The sequence below is a fragment of the Leptonychotes weddellii genome, chromosome 6 (assembly GCF_054177405.1).
Source record: "Leptonychotes weddellii isolate Sample4059 chromosome 6, ASM5417740v2, whole genome shotgun sequence".
NCBI classification, from domain to species: domain Eukaryota; kingdom Metazoa; phylum Chordata; class Mammalia; order Carnivora; family Phocidae; genus Leptonychotes; species Leptonychotes weddellii.
In genome coordinates, this window is record NC_138374.1 from 4,823,275 (window position 1) to 4,839,143 (window position 15,869).

General features: G+C 45.7%; 2 protein-coding genes across 3 annotated transcripts in view; one reads left to right on the forward strand and one right to left on the reverse strand.

Moving 5' to 3' along the window:
* INSYN2A (inhibitory synaptic factor 2A) overlaps positions 1–12,695 on the forward strand; it is a 39,457-nt gene extending 26,762 nt beyond the window's left edge. For both annotated transcript variants that reach the window (XM_006737563.3, XM_081823305.1), the window contains one exon: positions 10,108–12,695. In XM_006737563.3, coding sequence (XP_006737626.2) covers positions 10,108–10,291 — 184 coding nt within the window. In that variant the 3' untranslated portion in view covers positions 10,292–12,695. The remainder of the gene's footprint in view (positions 1–10,107) is intronic.
* The window catches only part of DOCK1 (dedicator of cytokinesis 1), a 414,563-nt gene that overhangs the window by 281,934 nt on the left and 116,760 nt on the right, over positions 1–15,869 (reverse strand). The gene's annotated exons all lie outside the window — the stretch shown is intronic.

A 15,869-nucleotide genomic window follows, 5' to 3' on the forward strand; every position in this document is an offset into this window, starting at 1 on the left:
AGGATAAATTACTAATATAATCTTTGCTCATAAGTAGTTCAAATCCTTTGTACCCAACCTATCTTGGTTAATTCTCTTGTCAGACGAATCTGATGAGTCACACTACTGATGATTCACCTTTTGTTCAGACTGTGTTTCAGAAAGGAACAATGAAATACACCATTTCCCTCCTTTACTGAAGTGGTTAATTTGTAAAATACCACCAACAAAATGGCATGAATTCAAATTTGTACATTTTTATGAAAATAGCATGTGCCAGCCTTCATTCAAAGGCTTGTGGGAATGAAAGCAAGATTTGAAAGGCAATAGTGATGCTGATTCACATTCATTAAATAGAATCTTTACCAGAATTTAGAACTCTCCTCTAAGTGTTCTAATTTCCACCGTTAGAAGACCTGAGGCTGCTGTGCCCCCCAGAAGGACACTGCCCACACCTGCCCCATTTCCACATCAAGGCCACCACACAGCTGGCCTCCAGGGACACTCATTATGTGGTGGACCAGGAAGGGGGCAGGAATCTGGATGGACAGGAATGCTGAGGGTCTGCTTTGTTTTCAGCACCACTGAGGGAGGGATCTTGCAGAAGGCCATGTTGACTATGTCCTGTTTTTGTCATCTGATATGATCCACTGATGGTCAAGCATGGGCAGGACTTCAAACAACCATTTTGATGAAATACCCAAGCCGTTTCCATGTGGTGCTTACATGCATTTCTGCAGCAAGCATTTTCAGTGGGACTCCTGGGAAATAACAGGCTGGAAGGTGGAAGGGAATGCCTCCCTGCACGTGTACACTCATCTTTACAGCAGGTGGGAACTTTCTAGTACCTCGCAATCTCTGACTGCTCATCCAGTAGGAAGTTCCTAAATTCGCACGTTCATTTCCAAAATGACTGGAGGATTTCGGGGAAGATAAGCCAATGACCCTTCTATGAGATGGAAGGAGGAATTCACAGAATCAATGGGTGGCATTTTCTCAAATCATCCTTGGTAATTCACTGCATTGCCAATAAGAGCACAAAATATAAGGACGCAAAGACTCCAGATAAAATGGTGCGTGGAAATTTTAGCGATTCTGGTATACTGCACAAACTGCAAAGAGCTGGAGAGGGTGACGCAGGATCAGGAGAGCCACCAGCATTGAAAGACTCACGACTAATGAAGTCTTATTGTTAAGAGAGGTAATTGCATTTGTATGCAGAAATGGTGCCAAGTCTAGCCTGTCCAGAGCCCGCTTGGAGTGGGATCTCTGCAGCCTTTGTCCTATAGTGATTATCTCTTAGTGGAAGTACTCTTTCCAGTCCTGCTCTAATTACCGCCACTTGTGCATATTAAGTTCTTCAACAACATGAACTGATGTGGAGGAAATTAGCCTTTTGTCTAATATTTAGTGCTCTGTTCTTAGTATTTACGGTGAATGATGGGTTGGGAGGGGGAGGAAGATGACAGAAAGGAGTCCCAGGATGATACCTTACGTAGTGACTCTGGCATAAGGAAGCATTTTTTTAATAAAGTAAATTGAAAGAACAAAAGATTTAACAGACCTCAGAATTCCCCTTGAAAATTCCCAAAGCCAACAATCCAAGTTTTTTCTATTCTATAAGAATTTTAAATATATATTATTTATTTTTCCCCAATATATAAGGATTTAGGCTTTTATAATAGTAATACCTTAGTTCTAACATGTAACTCTGATACGTGTTAGATGCTGGAAAACTAAAAACTGATTATTCATCTCAACATATTGTTTGTAACGCAATTAGTTAAAACATACTTAGCAGAGAAAGGTTGATTACACTGATGACCCTCCTCTTAACAACCCTCCCTTTTGCTTATGCCCAGAGGTAATAGTTAAGCAGGCATTCACCGATGTCCAAAACCATTGAGACGAGGCTGTTCTGTCAATATCAAGAGAGAATGGATGTGATTCATTTTTACATGAATACAGATTTTCTTTTCAGGGGCCAGATGCAGGACCCGGTCCCTATCACAATGCCCTTAGTTAGATCATTTGAAATTCCACAGGGAACGTGGTGACTAGAGAAGGTGGTGGTTGCTAGGGCCGCATGAAGGACTCTCCTGTCTGCCATTTTAAAAGAGCTCCTCCTTTTTTTTTTTTTTTTTAAGATTCTATTTATTTGAGAGAAAGCGAGAGAGAGCGCGTGTGCAAGCGCACGAGTAGGGGGGAGGGGCAAAGGCAGAGGGAGAAGGGAGCCCGATGTGGGACACGATTCGAGGACCCTGGGATCGTGACTGAGCCGAAGGCAGACGCTTAACCGACTGAACCACCCAGGTGCCCTGAAAAAGCTCCTCTCTTACACATAGTATCCCTGGGAGTAGAATGGGGAGCCTGGGATTTAGATGATCACTGGTGACACCAGAGGACATGTACAAAAAGCTAATGGTTTTCTGGTCTGTGTGATGAGACTTTCACTGTTTTCTGTCAGGGCAGATGGTATTCCTCAGCTCAGATCAGATTCGAGGGAGAGCTCCTTGGAGCATCTAGGACTCGAGTCCTGGGTTGGTGGCTCAGGGGGTCAGCTACTTTGCATACTACCCCAGCACCGTAACCCAAGGAAATCATTTGCCTCTCTGGGCAGACAAGTGCCCATCCTCAAAATGATAAGAGCGAATGAGGTGACGGCCAAGTTGTTGTCCACCCCTCAGTAACCTAACATGGTATTCTATCGCGCACCTGCCAGACTCACTACAACCAATTTTGGAGAATTGTGTGTTTTCTCCTTTTAACTGCAGTTACAATGTACTTCCTGCCCAAAAATTTAAAAACAAAACAAAAAAACTCATGCTCTTCAGTGAGTCCAGGGACAGCAGCATAGTGGCAGGCTACATTTAATAATTATCATTCCCGGGCGCCTGGGTGGCTCAGTTGGTTAAGCGACTGCCTTTGGCTCAGGTCATGATCCTGGAGTCCCTGGATCGAGTCCCGCATCGGGCTCCCTGCTCGGCGGGGAGTCTGCTTCTCCCTCTGACCCTCCCCCCTCTCATGTGCTTGCTCTCTCTCATTCTCTCTCTCTCAAATAAAATAAAATCTTTAAAAAAATAATAAAATAATAATAATTATCATTCCCTTGTAATTACAATGTATGATCTCTGTGGCTTGCTAGGAGTATGGCATAAGATATGCCTAATGCACATGTGACACTCTTGTTAGTGATCTGGTCCCTTTCCTACTTGATAAATTATTATGGGTAGAGGTTTTAAATAGAGCTAGAGTCTTTGCACTTTGACCTCTCTGTGGCACCATTTATGGGAAGCTAACACGTGGTTCCTTGATCCTGGTGCATCTGGCCAGTCCATAACTCAGGCACTTGGATGAGGACTGGGTGCCAGATCAGTATTTGTACTCCAGAGGAACTCAACGATAAGATGTAGATCAAGGACGGAGCTTAGCCAAGCACCAAGGGAAGAGGACTGTTCTCCAGTATGGCCAGGATAAATAACCATTTAGAAAAGTCAGTAACAATAGCTTTGGTTATCCTAGTATAATTATAGCTAGGATAATAGGCTAGTGTTTTGGTTTTTATAACTGTAATCATAATTTCCGTGCCATAGCATACCAGGAAAGGGGGACAGATCTTAAGTTTGGGTATAATATTATTGAATACTCATCTATTTCTGGTATTTTACATCTTATAGTGATTCTATAAACTTGAATTATGTACCTGCTATGTGAAATAACGGTGAGAGAAGGATCCAAAGTTATGATAAATCATTTCTATGTTCAAAGTGTTAAAAGCTGATAGTACAAATTATTAATATTTGAAACTACTGGAATGGGATCCACAGATAATATATAATATAGGTATATAACACACAGGCATATTTTACATACATATATTCATTTTGAGGATAAATTATAAATTTAAAATAAAAAATAGAACAGCAGCATTCTGCAGAGATTAGAAGTGAGGGGATTTGGGTTCAGTTCATCCGTTTACTTCAATTCAGTAACAAAGCAGGTTCTAAGCCTGACACTGGACTAAATGCACCTTGGACATAAAATGAATTAAATAGGGTCCATCCCTCAATGAGTTCATAGTCATGAGAAAAAAGAGCTACAATCCAATGTGAGACAGACTTGCTTTAGTAAAGATGTGGAGACAACCATGCCTGAGGGGCAACCTGTGCTGGGGGATTTTGGACAGGACAGAGGGTGGGGCAGATGTGGTTATTCTGGAAATTCCACAGAAAGAAGAGGTGACATGTAGCTAGGCTGAAGGATGAACAGAGACTTTGCCAAGGGGTTTCAGGATTTCTGAAGGTGACTCTGGAAGGTAACTGGGAAATGGATTAGGGAGGGGAGAGATGGAGGTGTGGAATGAGGGGGGAGGGGAGAGAGTGGGGGAGAGAGGGAGGGGGAGAAGGGGGGAGAAGGAGTGGGAGAGAATGAAGGGGAGTTGAGGGGGGAGATAGAGGAGGGAGAGAGGGAGAAAGCAAGCCTGCTGCTTGGCTGTTTCAGTGGTCAGAGGGAAAACTTCTGAAAGTTTCAACAAGGGTAGTGGAAAGTGGCCCAAGAGGAAGGACGGTGGAGCCTGCTGAGGGCAAATCCACTGACCCAGCTGGTGGGACCAAGCAGAAAGGACTAGTGGAGCTTAAGGCCAAGGTGCACGGCTTGGCCACCTGGATGAATGCCGGCCGTAGGCTGTATTTGGAAGGACAGAGCAGAAGGCTGGAGGAAAGATATGATTTAGAACAAGCTGGATGTATGGTGCCCCTCAGATATTCAAGTGGAGATGCATTTGGGAGAATATGATGGATATTTTGGGTCCTGGTTCTTTAACTACCTGGAGTCAGGGCTAGGGACATGTACAGAAACCAAGGCCCAGGAGGAAGAGACTTGCCTAAATTCACCCAGCTCACAAGGGAGACAGCCAGCCTGAAACTCAGAGCCTAACCTCAGGTTCCCTATGAACAATGCTGGAGTTGTCCATGGTGCTGACATGGAGCCGGCCAGATTCTAGCCCTAGACATAGAGCACTGCACTTTGGGAAACACAGCCTGTCCCATCCAGATCTACACAGCAAGAGCCATCACATCCCCCAACGTGCTGCATTTCCCTGCGCTCGAGAGAGTGCAGGGAAATGTGGGGTGAGAGCGCATCTCCACCATTGTTTCACGACCCAGCAAGCTCAGGTCCCCATAGGTGAGATGATTTATCCACAGTGGCAGAGCGTGAGTCAGTCAGAGCCACAGAGCGCACCAGGGGAACTGGGTGATCTAATTCAGGGAGAATTAAAAACAGATGCTTCTGCTCTGCAGTCTGCGGAGCCCCCCGACACTGCCGAGGACGGAGACATCCGAGATTTCAGGTTTTCCTCCACTCCAGAAAACACAAGTGCTTGGGAGCCAAACTCACTTGCTTTTAACTCCTAACGGCTACACACAGAGGACTGAAGAAAGGGATGTTTTAACTACATTCCCCTTAAATTAACTTGATGAGTTGGCGACAGCGTGCTAAAGAAACTGTGGCAAGGTCCAAGTATTTATAGGAGCATCAGCCGAGCTGAGCTCCGACTGGAGAAGCTACAACCACGCTCCTCTGCAAAAGCACAGGGAGTGGGGGGGAGAGGTGTTACTACAAAGCCTAGCAGAGTCTCCGGGAAGAGAACAAAGCTTGTGTGCCAACTGACGAAGCAGCTTGAGATTTAGGACAGACTTTTATTTCTTTGGAAATGTACAGAACAATAATTTTGCAAGAAAAGTCCCCATACTTAAAACTCCCATTTTTAAGAGAAAAAGACTAACCAAAGGAATTGAATCTACAGCTTTAATCGTTTATCACAGTTGAGTCACGTGGAGCACGGAAAAGGGTTTTGCAACAGCACCATGGCACACCGTCAGGTCACGTGATGGTCTCAACGCAAAGCATTTGGTCACATGGCTCAGCCATCTGACGGAGAAGGGGATGCAGGCAGGGAAAGGAGAGATGTCGAGGTAAATGTAACAGGAGCTCCTGGGGACTCAGGTCTCATACACAGCCCTGGTACTTCTGGGCACTGAGTCTCACCCAGCACAAGCTGTAGCCTATGTTTTGTTCAGAGAACACCTAGCGTGGGTCAGCCTGGCCTGGCTCCAGCCCTTTCACGTTCATGCTTTGAAACTCAAGAGTCAGGACTTTTTCCAGACTGCTTTCCTCCTGACAAATAGCATTCAGCATGGTGTGCATCTCCCCAGGACAGCACTTCACAAACACCAGACCCAGCCTGCAGGAGATGGGTGGCGCCACCAGCAGCCTCCTGTCTCGTGTGTTTTGCCGGGCACACAGGCCCCAGAGGGTCCAGGGAGCTGTTTAAACCCCCAACAGAGTCCTAAATGACCATGATAAGGTCTACAACCCAGACTTGGAATACAAACATTCTCATGTGCTCGTTCCACCAGGGGTAAGTCTCTGACCTGGGACTGCTCTGGGGAAGCAGGACTGAACTGCACAGTGGAGGAGGGTCACCTCTGACAGAGTGGAAGACACCATCAGGGTCTCCAACTCAGGCCCAGGCCCTCCTCCAGCCCACAGGAATAAAATGCTACTCCTGAGTTCCCTGGAGCAGAGCACGGGAACTCCTGGCCACTCATGAGCACCCTACTGACCCCATCCATTCTTTCCAAGATCTTACTGCAGACTCTTCCAGAAAAAGGGAAGTAGAAGTGCAGGGACCAAGCTCCAAGAAGATCTTGTGTGCTTTGCAGAAAATGTTTCACCATCTTCTTAAGTTCTGATAGAATGGAGGTGGAGATTCCACCTGGAGTGGGCCCACCAGCTTCTTCCAAGAGAAGCCCTGTTTGACTGGGCAAGGAGTGGGCTCAGTGTGAGAGGAGATGGGGGCACGGGCCACGGCGCTGACCCAGATAGAGCAGCCCAGGGCAACTGAGACTAAAGCCAAGGTGAATTTGTCTTTTAAGGCTCTGTGCTCATTTGTTTAATTCAGTAAATACTACACAGTCAACTACCAGGATCCAGCTCCTGCTGTAGGTCCTGGGAATGGGGATGGGACAGCATCCCCCCTAGTCCTGGCACCTACATCTGGGGGTTAAAGGCAACATAATACAGAAACAAATAAGCAATTATTCATGGTGAGGACAGAGAAGGAGAAAAGAAAGGAGCGGTGGTAGGTGACCTGTCAGAATGGCTAGAGAATGAGGAGGTAATGTGTACCTGGGGGACAGAGGGACGAGGAGTGGCCAGCCATGCCAGGAGCAAGGTCATGTGTTTCGGGCAGGGAGAAAGTAAAAGCCATGAAGACCAGAGCAATGGTGACCACTCCCACAGCACACCGTCCACCGGGCAGCCTGCGGGGCCCCGTCACCACACCTGGTGTCACTAGGTATCAGTCCTGGCGCTGATGAGGGCAGTACCTCTCCCCCAGGCAGCCCCCCCACCCCAGGCACGATCTGGATAACTCACAGGCACAGGGGTCTGTGCGCAGAGTCCCAGTGCCCTGTGTCCATCGGTGGCTTCTGTCCAGGTCCTCTGCTCTAGCCAGGACAGCAGGTGCTGCTTTCTTCTGGCCACTTGGCTAAGACTAAGGAGTCCTCTGCTCTGTGTCAGCCAGAGTTGGCCAGACGACTAACCTTCAGACACTGCCCTCTCCGGCGAGTTGTCTGCTTCAGATCAACCCGGTGACTTGGTGTGTTCCTTCCACAACAAGGCACCCCAGAGGAAAACCGTGTACGCAGGGATACACACCATGTGTCTGCCAGCCAGGGCACACCATTCCACAGGCAGATGCCCCAGCACTCGGGGGCCACACACACTCCCTCCATACGAAGCCTGCTCATACTCCAGCTCCTGAGGGCAGCTTCTCAGTAATGGCAGAGGGCAAACAGGAATCAACTTGACAGAGTCGAGTCATTTTGTTAACAAGAACTCAGATTAGATTAATCTGTGATTACATGGTTCCGCAGTGTGATAAATTGGTTAATAACAGGACTCCCAATGTAGCGGCTTAACGGGAATTCAATAATTACAGGTACCCAGAATTGTACTGTTAGCCTAGGAAACGCGAGCACCCGCCTGCCAATCTAATAACTCAAAACCTATCTGGGACCGTTGAAGTGGTTATGATCTGGAGAGCATGCTTTCAGTATTAACCAAGCACCTGATAAAATTACCCCTTTGAACCTAACATACCATGTTGGATACCACAGTATCTCACAAACTCAACTGCAAGGTCCTCGTTTTCCTTGTGAAAGGTCCAAGCTGAAGAATTCTTCCATAGGTATCTTTGTCATTGGTAGCTCTGTTTCCCACGATAAAATGAGTGATCAACAGTTAATAAGGATTACATGATATCTGAATTGCCTCTTACGAGTTTAGGAAACTTTTTCACTGATTTGTCTTTGCGGGGGAGAGGGGGGTTGGAAATCCTCACCATAATTCAGGGAGACTGTCAGGCAGGGACTTGCCCAAGCCCACACGGCCCCCGCAACAACAAGAGGAAAAGGCAGGATGTTGGTCCCTATTCTTCCTACCACAGCACATAACTGTGCTCATGGTTCATAAAAGCAGATTGCCACTTTCCACAGCTGCCCTTAAGGGGAACCATGCCTTCATCATCACGCGTTCTAGATTAGCAAGGCACGAGCTCACGAGGTTTCGTTCTGCCTCCTATAAACTGCAGCGTACTCAAAAAGGCCCTCTGAAATGAAGGGAAAAAATAATTCTTGTTTTGGGAGCAGGGGTTAACTAGCCATAAACTTCCCTGACAATATTTTTAATTTTTCCAGTACTATTATAGTCTTCGATGGTAAGAAAAATGGAACAGTGCATTTAAAACATAAAATGGTCCATTAGATGGGTCTTGAACTTGTTTTTAAAACTCCGGATAGTACAGCCTTGCTGTTTTGTCTTTCCAAAATGTCAAAATTTGGCTAGGATTAATGGTTCTCTAAATCAATAGGATTTCACGTTTATAAATGGTTTACGGCTCTACTGGATATAAAATGTTATGAGCTCATGTATTATCATCATCGCTGAGCCTTTACTGAAATCTACTGACATTTGGTCGGCCTCCAGACCAGACATGGAAGGAGCACAGGATGGAATTCTCCAGAAGCCTGGCGTGACGCAGCGCCCATGTTCAAATAATCGGGGTACAGGGACAGTGAGAAGGGGGGCAAGGCTCATCACTGCCATGACAGAAAAGTGTCACTGGACCAGGGCATCCCTTCCCCAAGGCCAAGGGAACCCCCTAGAAGTTAGTTAGTTAGGAGATCTACAATGGGCTTCCCAAAGCCATGAAGGGAAGGAAGGACCCCAGGCAGGCCGCAGTATTCTGTGGATAAATTTCTTAAGAGAAAACTGCCCTGAATCCTATCAGTCTAACACAAACATCGTCACTACTGTCAAAGGTCCTTCCTCATGGCTACACGTCTGCACACTTTGGCTTCAGCAATATAATCACAATTTTGGGTTATTTTCACCAAACACCTGTTCTTGCCTGAAAAACGGTCCTTGATCACCACTGAGTGACGTTCAATGGCGTTGACTCCATCAACACACTGTTTTCTCCGAGGCTGGATATCGTGGCTCTGACCATGTTGGTAGGCAATGAGATTTCATAAGGAGAACAGAAGCCAAGGTCATGTTACGCCACGACCATCTGAGGTGAGATCCATGGATTTCTCTGATCTTGTGAAAAGGTGCATGGGCACAGGGCTTTCAAACCCCTGCTCTGTATGTGCTAGGATAGCCCCTGAACACCCACACTTCTGGTTCCCTGTTTATTCTGTGAAGCACGTGTGCAGTCTACGGACAAGCAAAAGGGTTATGTGGATGTCGCCTTTCTCATTACAACAAACACATGACATACCCTGACACCAGCTGAGTACGTTAATAAAACTTCAAAGGCTCCCCGCAAAAACAGGTAAGTGATTTTCGAAGAAAATGAACCTATCTGAGACAGTTCCCAGGGACACAGAGCTAAAATAGATCAGAGCCGACTGCTTACTACCGAGCCATAAAATTACACAATACATATAACGCAAACCGATCACCACCCTGGTAGGATGTCACCACATTTTGCTGTCACTAAGGGGGATCTTTATATATGAAAGATCAAGCACTAAATTCTCCCCTCTCTCTTCTTCCCAGTGTGGAGCTGGACTTTAAGCAGCAAGAAGACAAGCTCCAGCCAGTTCTGAAGAAACTCCATCCTTTTGAGGAGACTCAGGTTGCACCTTCGCCTTACTCTCAGGAGCCCTACTCCGCTACTCCCAAACAAAAATCCAAACCCGAATCTAAAAAGCACGGAAGATGGAAACTCTGGTTTCTTTAAAACTCATGGTGTGTGGAGCCTAAAGGCCGTCTTTAAAACCCACTGGAGTTAAGTAAATCCTTTTCCAAAACGAATAGGATCGAGTGAGCCGTGGCTGGCTCGGGCACCTCCCACTTCCCACCCTGCTTACCAAAAAGGCCTTTGTACCAACAGATAATGACCAGAAGCAAGGTAGTAAACGTCATACCTTGCCCGGTGTTCTTTGCCGTTCACGGATGTGGGATGTAAATTCTGAAATGAAGCTTAGGTAGTCAAAGATGAGAAGTAAAAAATTCTATGACCCCAGCCCCACCCCAGATCGGCAAGTGTGTTATCAGCCTGCGACACGGTGGGCTGTCACTCTGTACACAGCTAAAACTCATAATTATTTTCAAGCCTTTACTTTCTCTTTTCTTTTTTTTAAATAATGAGAAGAAAAAGCAAGCCTTATGTTTGCAAAGGACTTCATTTTTATGTTTAATTTTGCAAATAAGCAGGGGGCGAGTGCCATTTTCAGCACATCAAATTCTGGAGAAAGCACAATTTTTTCAAGTGGTCGGAGACCATACTCTCTAAAATGTGACTATATGTGTATTTGCCTTCATATGCTATAGCGCTAAGCCAAGTGACCACATCTCAGTGTCACACTGACACCTCAAACTTAGCATTCTCTTCATCTCCAGACCTGCAACATGTTTACTGCTCACTTTCCATATGGCCAGCAGCCAGGAGTTGCCCAAAGTCAGGACATGCCTTTAATCACTGAAGTTGACAGGGTCAGAGCTATTGGACACTAAGCTTTCTTAGATCTCATTTTTAATCTTTTGGTACCCAAAGGCCAAATGATAAATTCTGGGAAGAATTTGAAAACACACACAGAGATACACAATGGATAATACAGTCACCAATAAATCACAGGTGTTCTCTGCCACTGGAAAGTGTTTCCGTGGATCAGTCCTTGAGACACTGTTCATCACCAAAAGCGCAGCCAGACGTTTCATACAATTCATTCTGCTCTGTAACCACCGTGGAAGACCGGACCATCTCAAAGAGAAACCGCGTGTTTAGTTTAGCTGCTACCAACAAACAAACTTAATGTCACCTACATCTAACCTATTAGTCAGTTGTACTCAATGACATACCTAGGGGAAAGCTGTGAATCAAATGTTTCTAGGTATTTTTTAAATAAACAGTGACACTGAGAGTTCTCTTTTGATTACACATTGCAATATAAATCTTAGTTCCTTTATTTTTCCACTCATTCTTTTGCACCTTTCCAAGTATCTTTTTATAGAAATCAAAAGCCCCTCGTCTACAAATGACTCAGTCTGTCAATTTTCTGCTTTTCACGATAGGAAGTAGAGAATCTTATTTTGCCTGTTTTTGTACAACTTAAATTTTGAATAGTTTGTCAACATACAAGAAAACCTAGTCTTCAAGTTTCTGTCCAAAAGTTTCACATCTAATCTCATGCTGACATGGACACCTCACTGATTCGATGCCAAAAGCGAAGTGGCTACCCTTGGTAAAAGGATCTCTACCCGCATTTTTCACATCAGAGCTATTTTTTGCTGTGCGTTTTCCTCCTCACTCAACAGCAAATCTATTTTAGTTCTATGTGTTTCAATTCTACAAGGACTTAGTGATCAGACATCAGACCTGGAATTGATAAAAATGAAGAGTGTATCCTGTAAGCATTCTTTGGGGACTACTCATGCTAAACTGCAGATGTAGGCTTTAATTAAAAGAAAAACACACATCTTTTGTGGAAGCACTACGTGAGGATAGAAATCCTTATCAGTAAGCAGAACTGAGAAATATTTTTGTGCAAGGAAAAGGACAGACATGTTAATCCTGTACCATGAAGGAAGTGCAATTGTTTCATGTAGACAAAAATTCAAAAAAAAAAATGTGTTTAATGTATTTTATACTGTTTTTAACTAAAGTTATAAAAATGTTTGCAACAAGTTATATCCTCTTGTGTTTTAAGAATCCCGACTATCCTGGTGAATTGAAATAAGGGTGTTAGCAGCTTTCTAATTAGTGCTATAAATCTGTCTCAACAAGAGGGCATCCTAGTAAAAGAATGACATCATTGTTTGAAAGCAGTCTAGACCCCCCCCCAAAAAAAAAAAACCGAATTTTTTTTTTCAGATTCAAAAAGGAAACTGAAGATAAACTAATTCCTATTTAAAACTAAAAGTATCTTCAGAATAGAAAAAAAATATTTTCCAAAATCATTTCATAATTTAATTGCAATGTGTCACGAACAGATGCCGATTCTTCTCTTAGAAAGATTTAAGTAAAAACTTTGATACAAAACCAAGGTAAAAAGTACAGTGTTCCCTCGTATGTATATGTACACATGGCATTACGTATAGAGATTAAATTATTATACTTGTCACTAAGTTCTTTATTAATTTTTAAATAAAAAATCAAAGGTAATATTTTGTGTGGCTCTTAAACTTATTTATTTCACGGTCTCGATAATTTGGGGAAATACAAGTAATCTAAGAAAGTAATAATAAAGGAAGGATACTGGGGCTAAAAAGAACTTCCTCCAGTCTTCAGGAGAGGAAATGATGGTCAGGCGGCCGCCGGCTCATCTGGCCTGGCTGGAGGGGGCAGCGCTGAAATGCAGCTCAGACGGTACTTACGAGACCCCGGACGCTGGCAGAGGCTTCAGCCACCAGGAGAACAGGGCACTAAGCACAATACAAGCTCACAGCAGGATCTAGCTAACTCGTGTAATTTTTAAAGAACCTCAAGGAGACAAGTGAACTCATAAGTGTTTCCAAGCCAAATCCTGTAATGGCCCCATGGAGACAGCTTTTCTCTAAATCATCCACCAAGCAGATCCCAGCCCCAGGGGATTGGCCACCTCCTTCTTTTCTTCTTCTTTGGGGGAGGAAGGGAGGGTGAGTGAAAGATCGACACCCCAGCTGGGCTGAGCACCCTGTCCCTCCAGCAGAGACCAACCCAATACTCGTGCCCTCTCCCAAGGGAGAGGTCCGCCTGGAAGCCTGGGAGCAGAGAGGTCCCCACCCCCTTCCCTGCTGTCTGCACTAACAGAGTCCACCTGCCAGGATGGTGGGACCACTGAAGCTGAGACAGAGGCTCTGCTGCCCTCACACGCTCACCAGGGAAAAGAAGAGATGGGTGTAACCCGTGTGCAGGGTGTGGAGGAAGACCCAGTGCGCCAGCCTGGGGCATCTGGGGAAAAATCCTCCAGGTCCCAGTCCCTGCTCACTCTGAGCCACCTACAGGTGCTGCATCGACAAAGCAGACACAGCAAAGGGCATTCCCTCGTGGGTACTTTCCTAGTGACTGGTTTGTGACTGGCCTCCAAGGAGGGGTCCCAGGGCCTCTGCATCTGCTCCTCGGATCTCAGGCCCTCCCCCAACCCCAGCAGAGTGTAAATGGGGAGGAAATCGAGGTGTGGAAAAACCTTCCTAATTCGCAAAGGGCATAGGACGTGGGCAGGGTGAGGAACACAGTCATGGATTACAACTCAGATGACGCACCATCAAATCAGAGTGCCTGCTTTGTGCCTTTCGGAGAAGAGCCAACCAGGTCGTGAGCGTGTCCACTCCACGCCACCTGGAAGAGCACGGCTCCTTTATGAAGCCCACCACCAGAGGACTGACCCTTCCGGAGCACTTTTATCAGCGAGTAAAATCTGACTTGATTACTAAGCGAGGCAGTTTTGTTGGTGCAGGGTCACCTAAAGATTTCAGCAGCCGCTTTCCATACGGACACATCTCCTTTCATCTAGAAAAGCTCTATCACTGGCACATTTGGTCTGAGATAAGTGTGTGACCAATTTATTTACTGGAAGAGCTATAGGACTCAGAGCGTTCTATGTTGTGGCGTGGTGCTAACTAATCATGCGATCATGTGCAGCATACATTTTGGCAGATGAGAAGGTCACGTGAGAGCAGCATACTGCCTTTTAAGTAGCTTGATAATTAGCTGAAGATACCTTTGTGGTTCAGTATGAATATGCAAGGACTGCATGGAATATTTTACCCAGGCAGTGACATGGTGTTCCTTCCTCTGCGGTAAATCCACAGTCAGGGACCAACCTCGAGAAAACACTAGAGGGCGCCTGGGTGGCTCAGTCGGTTGAGCGGCTGCCTTCGGCTCAGGTCATGATCCTGGAGTCCCGGGATCGAGTCCCGCATCGGGCTCCCTGCTCGGCAGGGAGTCTGCTTCTCCCTCTCCCACTCCCCGTTTGTGTTCCCTCTCTCGCTGTGTCTTTCTCTGTCAAATAGATAAATAAAATCTTAAAAAAAAAAAAAAAGAAAACACTAGAAATGTGAGAAAGCCAGGAAGAATTGCTGTACCGATACCAAATAAAAATGAATATACATAAAGCCATCACAGCTCCCACGCGCACGCACGTCAGGCTATGCTTTTCTGAAAGCCACAAGTCTTCAAGGTAGATTTATTGGCAAACGTACCATGAGAGACATTTTTTATGACACTCGTATAGAAGAGAGAGGTACCATCCACTTGGAACTTTTATAACGTATTACTTTCTTTTGCAAATGAAGATGAAGAACAGAATTTTTTAAGAACGACATTCATACCTTAACTCCTTTAGAACAAACATCGCAAAAATGAATGTTCATGCATAGGGACGAAACACATCTTGGTGAAAATACTGGGTCAGGAGTCTTGGTAAAAGGGCTCTCTTCACTGGGAGGCCAGTTCTAGGACACTCTTTTCCAAGTGCAGAAACAGGCCAGATCCTTATAAATTACCGAGGCTCAAAGAAAGCAGTGGGTTCTCACTAACAGCATCTCCCTGACCAGCGATGCCGATCTCACGATGAAACACAACCCGGGCCCGTCCGTGTCCCACCCCCAGTTGGTGCTCAGAGCAGGAGACAGAATAACTTCCACCAGGGAGTATAGTGACTCAGGAGGTGTGCTGGTCACAAGAGCAGAGAGACGATCCAGGCACCATTTTCCCCATTCCTAAGGCCTCCGGGTGCATTTTGCAAGGGACTCTTTCCTTAGAAAAGGCCCACAGTTTCATTTAAGTGAATTAGCAATTGCCAGTCTTCTGGTGGGTATCCAGGCCATAGAAAAGTCTTTAAAGGTCCTTCTTCTCACTCGATTACATTTTTAAAGGACCCATGAACAGTGTGTAAATCTGATCACCAGCAAGAAGCAAAAGCACCTAATATCACAGGGGGAGGCAACAGCCCTGTGGATGACTCCTCTGGTCTTCTCTCAACCCAGCGGTGTGTACAGTGCTGTATTCCAGCAAAGACACACGTGAATGGGGGGAGGTGCAAGGTGGGGGGTGGGTACCAGTCACCCAGCAAAAGGCTGGTCAGGGCGCCGGTCCACAAACAAGAGCACCTAACCCAGCACGGCTTAGACCCATATACCACGACGAGGAACACTGCCTGACACTGAGGGCCTCAGAAACTTCCAAAAAGAAAGAGAAAAATAAAATCTGAAATTGGACAATATAAAACTAAGCATGGGATGCCTGGGTGGCTCAGTCGGTTAAGCGTCTGCCTTCAGCTCAGGTCATGATTCCAGGGTCCTGGGATCGAGTCCCGCATCGGGCTCCCTGCTCCACG